General features: G+C 37.1%; 1 protein-coding gene across 1 annotated transcript in view; it reads right to left on the reverse strand.

Moving 5' to 3' along the window:
* LOC117820315 (potassium voltage-gated channel subfamily D member 3-like) overlaps positions 1-7,850 on the reverse strand; it is a 33,570-nt gene extending 25,720 nt beyond the window's left edge. The window contains exons 1-2 of the mRNA XM_034694045.1: positions 7,712-7,850; positions 6,120-6,282 (exon numbers count right to left, since the gene is read on the reverse strand). Coding sequence (XP_034549936.1) covers positions 6,120-6,282; positions 7,712-7,713 — 165 coding nt within the window. The 5' untranslated portion in view covers positions 7,714-7,850. The remainder of the gene's footprint in view (positions 1-6,119; positions 6,283-7,711) is intronic.
* Positions 7,851-9,005: the final 1,155 nt, after the last annotated feature.

The following is a 9,005-nucleotide window of genomic DNA, read 5'->3' on the forward strand; positions in this document are numbered from 1 at the left end:
ACTTCTGGTCCATATTGCCTCTAAAGCTGTTTATCTACACAGGGTGAAGAAAAAAACTCAGCAAATTAAGCAGCTGTTATTCATACCAAAGTTAATGAAACATGGTTCTCCAAAAGCACACCTGGTAGTTACATAATGTTTTATTTAGTGATTGTGGGTTTCTCCTGTCTTACATTGAATATAACATGTTTTATATCAGCCTTTCCATATAACTTTGTTAAACTTTCAATTACCTGTTCCTCTAAATCTAAAGTTACTGTGTGATGGGAAAAGCAGGCACCTGCAGAGAAAAACGTGTCACCATAATCTGCAGTTATCATGTTTTTCAGCTCTTATTAATGCTGTTTTTCAACATTAATAGGCATCTTTTTGGGGAAAATATAAACAAGTAAACAAACAAATACAAGAGAAAAAACATCACTGCTCTACCTTGCCAGCACCCAGCTGCAGACTAAAAAAGTAAGCCACTACCCAGTGAATACAGTGGTGGAGACCAAAATAGAGCTACAAGTTGTTAGGCTAAGCACAAGAAAGCAACCAGAACTATCAGAACCAACCAATCAGTATGTCATAATACGCTGTTTTCCCTACTATTAGCCATAAAAAAACTAAAAAGTAATAATATTGGGGCTTTATTGCTGGGTTTGGCTGACTGTTACAGATTTTTGGACAGAAATCTATAACTGTAGGTGAAAGTTAACAAAGAGGAAAAGTCCTTTAGGTTTCTGAAGAAAATCAGCACCCGCACTTTAAAGTAACAGAAAAATCTGCTGGCAAAAAATCACAGGCTAAAATATAAATCTCCTTATTAAAGTATAATATGACTAATCTTATGAATGCTCCACTCCCTGCTTCATCTATTTAAATAACCAATTAAAACAACAATAAAAGAGAACTGTGTAAGTCTCTTATATAATAAACAAATTAGGCCAGTGTTGCTCTCAAAATACTTGTAAAATATCTTTTATTTTCAGTCCCCCATGACTGCAGCAAAAAAATCATGCTCTAAAATGTAATTTATTTTGATTTTAATGTAACAGCTCAATAATGGTCTCTGAAATTAATTCCTCATTGAAAATGGGGTTAGGTATCCCACAGTTTCTCCTCTAATTAAGAGAATGGTTTGCAGAAGAGAGGAGCTGCTAACTCAACGGTAACTTCATTAGTGGGAGTTTTACTGAAGAGTTTAACTGTCCCACTGTGGTTTAAAATGTCAGCTCACATCGAGGAAATAAGCATTTTCCTTTCAGGGGAAACCTGTTGGCTGTGTAGAATGGACAACTTGACTTAACTTTCACCCACTGTGAGATGTTAAGGGGCGGCTGTGGCTCAGTGGGTAGAGTCGGTCGTCTATCAATCGGAAAGTTGGCAGTTCGATCCCAGCTCCGGCAGTCACATGCCGAAATGTCCTTGAGCAAGACACTGAACCCCGAATTGCTCCCTCTGTTGTTCAGAGGTGTGTGAGTGTGTACGAATGAGATTAGCTAACACTGATGGTCCCTTACTGTAGCAGCCTCTACCATCAGTGAATGGGTATGAATGGGTGAATGTGACGAGTAGTGTAAAAGCGCTTTGAGTGGTCAGAAAGACTAGAAAAGCGCTATATAAGTACAAGTCCATTTACCATTTACCAAGCCATCAGACTGCCTAGATAGGCGCTGGTACAAGGCTGGCATGTGCAGAAATGACCTGGCCGCAGGACTTCTGTCGCATCCTTTCTGCTAACCAAAACCTGCTTCAAACTTCTCTACTCTGCTAATCCAGTACAGAACATTGCAGGTAACCACATCGGTCAACAGAGCTGTCAATCAGTCATTTTTCAAAAATACAACAACTAATCAAAACTGACTGTCTTAGAACTCAAAATGATAATAACTAATTATAATGACAGAGACCATGAATTAGAAAAATGTACTTGACATGTAGTTTAATTTTATAGCTTGACCCACGTTCCATCTGATAATGTGGAGGAGACAGGGTTTATGACCTATACTGCAGCCAGTCAGCAGAGGGAGCTCTAAATCTTTTGGCTTCACAATCAGTGATCTCTTACGGCCTCTATTTCAATATTCAGTCTATGGGGAAACCTCAGTATCTTAAAAGTCAAACATTTTACAACAACTGCGATAAAGTTAACTGTTATTGAAATGATCCAAGAGTAACATCAAGCAGTCCTCGGTGAGGTTGTTGACATGTTTTTGTGGTCTGAATTAAGGCTCTTTATGTTATACCTGTTGAATGTCAGAGTCTTTGTGACAGCTGTAGCCAGTCAGCAATTCAATAATGCTTTTGTAACACAGACATTTTTTGACAAAGGATGATTCACCAAAAAACAACAGCCTCCACAGATATTATTCAGAAGGTTATACATGATGGATCTACAGCTGGTGAAATTAAGTCACATGAGAGCTTAGTTACTTATTAAGTCCTGTAGTCTAACTTTCTGGTGGCTCCATTTCAATTTTAATGTCTCTCTTGTACTAAATCTACATTTTTAAGAATTCTTATTACAACATTAATCCTCATCTAAACTAAACTCATTTAAAATCTACACATATTGGTCATGAAAATATGAATGAATATGAAATGTAAACTTCTTTTTACTTTTTGCACATATGAAAAAACAAGGAATGGGAAATGGTGGCTTATCTTTTTTTTTATCGATCATCTAAACTTTTTCTTCCCTGCTTTTCTACGCTTATCTTCACCGAAAAGATTGGGCATGTTATTTGTTTTGCTTGTTTACAGTAAATGACAATTCAGGCCTATCCAAATCTGATCTTGCTAAGTTAATTCACAAAAAGTTATCAATATAATAAATACAGGATAATGTGTAGTGAGTGGGGGATTATGCGATACAGAATCCTAAAAGGGTGAGCAGCAAGACCCTGACATGGAGAGGAGAGGTTTGTCCACCCTAAAAGATTTAAATGTGTCAAAAACCAAAGGAAGACTTTATTTCTTCCCCTTGTTTTAATTATGGCCAGAACGTTGAGGTTGTGAAACAGTTTAAATATCTGTGATGATGACAGTCTCACTTTTGATGCCAACATTGATGCTGTATGTGAACAGGCACATAATTTCTAATGCCAACTGAGGAGTTTTAATGTTGACCCTGTTCTTATGAAAATGTTCTTTACTTGTTTCATTGATTCAGTTTTAACCTTCTTTTTAATCTGCCTGTTGGGGTCTCTTTGTAAAATAAAAAGGAGGTTGGAACATATTGTAAGAATGTGCAGCGAAATCGCTGGCAGAGGTTTTTTGAGGATCCAACTCCTTTATTCAGAGTCAGCTTCAAAGAAAGTTCAAGCTCTTCTAGCTGACTTTACTCACCCCCTATATGTAGAGTACAAGTTGCTGCCATCTTATCACAGACATATTCTGTCTAGATGCAGGACTAACAGATTCAAGAATTAATTTGTCTTTGGTACCAATGGCTTCTTACATAGCATCATGTGACTCTTGTCACCCTGATATGAATATTTCAGCCTCCGTTGTGTGTATTTCTGTGCTCATTGTGTGAATACGACTAAGTTCTTTTTCTTGCTTCATTCACTGCTGGCTGTAAAACCAATTGCCCCACTGGGCTGATAAAGTTTATCTTTACCCTTGAAGGGATTCTGTTTCATAAAAACCCACTCACTTCACACTGTCCCACGTATTACCCAGCAGCTAACTAAACACAAAGTTGACACTAAGTATTGATTTAAAGATTGCATTTTCATTCATGCTTAAGTCCTCACATTATCCTGCTTTACTGTTATACATCACATCATCGTTTATCTATCGGCATTCTCAACAGATGCAGAAAATAACAGCAGTATCTGTATAAGGTCTTCTTCCCAGTAACTTTTGTGTTGGTATTTCCCTCTCACTTAACCAATTCTGTTACTCTGCCAACCCCATACTGTGTCGCAGTTTGTGGTTACTCGGCGTCTGTTTTCTTCGATTTGTTAGACGTCTCTTTCAGCTATGTGTGTGTTTTAACATCCCTCACTAGGTTCTGTTCTTCTCTTATTTCCTCTGATGGTGACTGGTCAGCCATTCACCACCAATCTGAAGTTTTGTGCTCTCCATATTAATGAGAGTAATATTAAAAATATCCTCCATGTTGCTAACATTTTTGCCAACTTGGCAACAGAGTTGAAATCTTAAAGTTTGTATATGAGCTAGGATCCTTTCCGTGGATTGATTTCATATGACGTGAAGGATGTGGTTGTCCCCCGTGTCTGGTGTAGCTCTAGCTAATCAAAATCAATTATCGTTGTTAAGGGGTTTTGACCAATCAGAATCAAGTATTTTACACAGCTGGGTAATAACAGTATTTAATGTTAAATGACAAAGTTTATAAATACATTTTTTGAAGTACACTAAATCTTAAAAAAAATACAATTCTTCAAATCTTGGTATGATGACCAAAAAAAGGAAATCATTTTAATTTAAGGCTACTTCACTGATGGAAAACTTTACCAAGAAGAGTTTAGAGTTATTAGTTTTAACGTATCAGCCATCTATTCCAATTCATCATATACAGTGTTGTTGTTGTATGTGAATATCCTTCTCTTCTTATTCTTTTAAAATACTGTTTACATTTTTCCAGTGAGTGTAGGATGTGTCGAGGTTCATCATGGTACAAATCATTCTCATTCACTCATCACACATTTAAAAAAGAATCCTTAACTTCTTTAACTACACGATCCGAAGGAATTTTCAAGGAATTCAAATTTATTGAAGAGAAACCAACCACCTAGGGTCGTACTTTATAAAGGATTAAAATCACACCTTTCCCTCTTTAATTAGCTATCAGCAGCTGCTCACTAACTCAATAGCTCTCATATCTAACCCACTGAAAGGTCGAGCCCATTGGGTGAGTGTCGTTATAGCTTACACTTGGATTTTAAGTGTGTGTGTGTGAGAGTAAGAGAGATTGGGAGTGTGTGTCTATGTGTCAAAAGAGGATGAATAACGCCGGTCTGAAGGGCATCAATTGTGTGTGTGTGTGTGTGTGTGTGTGTGTGTGTGTGTGTGTGTGTGTGTGTGTGTGTGTGCGTGCGTGTGTGCGTGTGTGTGTGTGTGTGTGTGTGTGTGTGTGTGTGTGTGTGTGTGTGTGTGTGTGGTGTGTGTTGAAAAATGTGCAATGATGTAGGTTGAAGGACAGGGACTAGTAACACTCAAAGAATCAATAATTGGGGTCAATTCTTTTCACCATTACCTTTTCTTAAGTCTATAAAATGGGTCTTTTGTCCTTCATTTGAAAAAAGCATTTGTCACCAAGATTTCTTTGTCTGCGTCATTTATGAAATGAGGAGCGACCTTCAAAAGGTTTCTCATGCTGAGCCATTAGTACCCTTGCACACTGTAAATTAACTCAACACTCATTCTTGTTAATTCGATAATAATTAATAATCCTGTAGTACTGTGGTCTTCAAAATAAAGGGCATGAAAATCAGGTAATTATTATGTGCACACACTCTGTACATAAACATGCACACTGAACATGCAAGACCTAAATGACAGGATGAGTAGATGGTGAATGACTCTAAAATCAAAATAAATTGGTGATTAACAAATTGTTTTGTATTTCATTAAACAATTGGTAAATTTGTGGAATGATTGCATTGGGATAGAAGTGGCACCTAATTAGTTTGTATAAAAAGCATATTTGTAATAAACATTATTAAAAATGGATCTGTTTTACTCTTGAAACCGGAAAGTAGCCATTTGGATTTTCAAGCCCGGGGTTACTGAAGTTCCTCAGAGTTCGAGTCAAAAAAACGACTTCAGTGGGCATTCTCCTGTGAGTAAGTTTTGTTTGTGTAGATTTTGTCGCCCCCTGTGGACAAATCATTAACTCTAGTCTTTTCACTGATATGTGCATTCATAGGTAGTGTTTTCTACTGCAGAATTGCATCCTGCTTTCTTTTAACAGTGAAACACATCACTCACTGTGAATATCCTCCTGTGTTGTCTTTGTAACTCTTTATATTATTTTACCTGACTTACCCTTTTCTCTTGTTATAATTGCTTCAGCTTCGAGAGTGTCTAACAATAAATGTAATTAAAAGCGCATTACATGGAAAGGTATGACCATATTATCTGTGAATGTCCTGTACTTTTACCTTCTGAGCACGGCGTTTGTCTGCTCTCTGGTTCTGGTGGTAGATGCGGCTGAAGTTGGAGACGATAACGGGGACGGGCAAAGCAATTACCAGCACACCGCTCAGAGAGCAGATGGAGCCAAAGATCTTTCCAGCAATCGTCTTTGGCACCATGTCACCGTACCTAAAGAATGAGACATATGAGAACAGGTTAGATATTGTAGAGAATTAGATACACAGAGAAGGACGCATTAACAACATTTCCATCTGTTTTCCATCATTTGTTATACCAAGCTCCAATTTCTGCATGAAACAAAACCCAAGGGGGGAATACCAGAAAAAAATAATATTGCAAAAATGTCTTTGAAATTTGATGAGGCAGAAAAGACGGCATATTAGAAAAGTGAGAACAGAGTTTTTTTGTAATGAACCTTGAAATTATTGGGTCTTCTTCTGCGACTGCAGACAAAGTATTCATTTCCAAACTGATAACATCCAACAAAGTAGAACAGCTGCAACTGCGGCTACTTGATTTCCATCATGTATCAGAACATCAAGGCTACTTTTGCAGTTTGTTTGAAGGTATTTTAAAGACTCTGTGACAACTGAGCCAAAATTCAGACAATCACGTCAAACACAACATGTTGTAAGTTTAATGAAAACTTGAGTGGCTCAACATGAGCAAACACAACACCCAAGGTCACCCAAGTCCAGCAGGTCAGCATTCAAAATTCCTTTGTCTTTGTCTCATTTGAATAATTGTAACAAACTGTGTCAAAGATCAGTGCACTGCATTTAGAAGATCCAACAAAGTTAATTTGAACTGAGGGCTAATCACTGAGTTTGACCCCATTAACTGATTTTTTGGCACAGTAGGGCAGTGTAAACAAGCTTTGAGAGCAGACGTGCAGACATCTCTGTGGACGTACTGGACTCATTTTGGACTTATTTACACATCCAGCAGAGTGAAAAAGGTTTTAATTGGAATTAAGTATTTGACCATCATTTACTCATTTTTACTCTATCTCTCTGTTCACCAACTAAATTCTCTTCTTTGTTTGCCAGGATTGTCACAGTAACCGAATTTCAGACTTTGACACAATCAAAAATCAAATATCAATGCCTGTTTTGATGCAAGAGCAACAAAAGATGAATTCCTGGACACCGAAGTTGGTTACTTTTCTTGCTTTAATTTCCAATGTGTGCACAATGTTGGAATAGAAAAAGTAACTAAATACAAATCAACATCTGAAAAACTGTGAAAGGCAAAATCAAAAGGATTTTCCCATTATGTTTGGACTGATATCACAAAATACCTCTTAGTAAACACATATAACCCAGTTTATTAATCTGTCTATTTATATAGGATCCCTATCAATTATTACCACAGTAACAACTGTGCTTTCTGGGGTCCAAACAAAAAGACAAGACGAAACATTCAAGTTTCAAACACGATTATAGCCTGATCCAGCAAAGTACATTGTAAACCCGAACAGTACTTCTAACTCAAAGCCATTAAGGGTACAGTTCTCAAAACCAGCTACTTAATTGAACCAACAATTAATTATTGAGTTATCCAAACGATTAATGTTGTTTTAATTATATGTACATACATTTTATTGAGTTAATATCCATGTCCAAATAACAACTTTTGAGTGTACAGAGGGACGCTGCGTATGACGTCATCAACGGCAACAACGTAAGTCTTCCCACACTTAAAAAACCACAATAGCTGTGCTTCGCGAAGCGGCAAGTAACAAGGGAAGACAATGCCAAACCGCTGTACCGGAACAGGGAAGACGAACAATGATCCAAAACAAGACAGGGGAAACAGAGGAACTAAATACACAGAGTAATCAACACAGGTGGGGAACATAGGACACAGGTGAAACTAATGAGGGTAATCACAAAAGGAGGGAAACACACAAGGGCATGACGTAAAACTAAACTGGAGGCACAGAACTACAAAATAAAACAGTAAACACAAGACTATACTTAGATAACACAACAAGAGACATGGATCACTAAACACTCAAGGGTAACTAAGGATAACTAATACAGAATAAACACAGGGAGGAACCAAGACATGAAACACAAGGAAAAAACTAAACTAACCAAACCAAACCATGACATGTTCTCAGTTTCATCTAGTATGTATGAATTAAAAATATATATTAAAAAAATGTAACTAATAAATTTGAGTTGGGGAAACTTGGAAATTAAAAAAAAGAAAGAAAACAATCGAGTAAACTGAAATCGTATTTTCAAAAATTGTATTTCTGCTACTTAAAAACTCTTCTGTAATCAGTTACGACAAACATTTTGAGTAATTTCAACTTGTTCGGGTTAACAGTGTGGGGTGACAATCATTTTATCCTGTGTAGTTGGTCATAGTGAGCGACTATCAAAGTCAAATCTGGGACACCTCATGACTTCCTGAAAGAAAGTCTAGCATGTTTGATTTCTCTCTGCCTTCTACGATGTGTTCATGTCAGAGGCATTGACCAATGAGAGCACAGAACACTCTCTGCAGTTGCAAAAGTCGGTAGGGTAGAAAAACAAAACAGCAATGAAACAATCAGATTATAACTTATTTCTCTGTTTTGCTGCTGTGTATGCATTAGCGACGGCCCTCAGCCACTGCTGCTCTGGGTTGAAAAAATGGTTGTATTTCTGTAGTTTTCTTAAAAGCTTAATTTTACTTTTTTAGGTTAGTATGTGACAAAAAGTATCAGAGTATCAGAACTTTCCACAATGATGTTGAGAAGCTGGTGTATGATGTATTACAGACAGTTTTTATCTGGTACAGAAAACGGTTTCATAATGCATATTTTAAAGGAAGCATTAAGAATGGGATTAAGCGATACCATTTTGAGCTGTACAACCAAAACAGTGTGCTAAGTAGTA

The sequence above is a fragment of the Notolabrus celidotus genome, chromosome 1, assembly GCF_009762535.1.
Source record: "Notolabrus celidotus isolate fNotCel1 chromosome 1, fNotCel1.pri, whole genome shotgun sequence".
NCBI classification, from domain to species: Eukaryota; Metazoa; Chordata; class Actinopteri; order Labriformes; family Labridae; genus Notolabrus; species Notolabrus celidotus.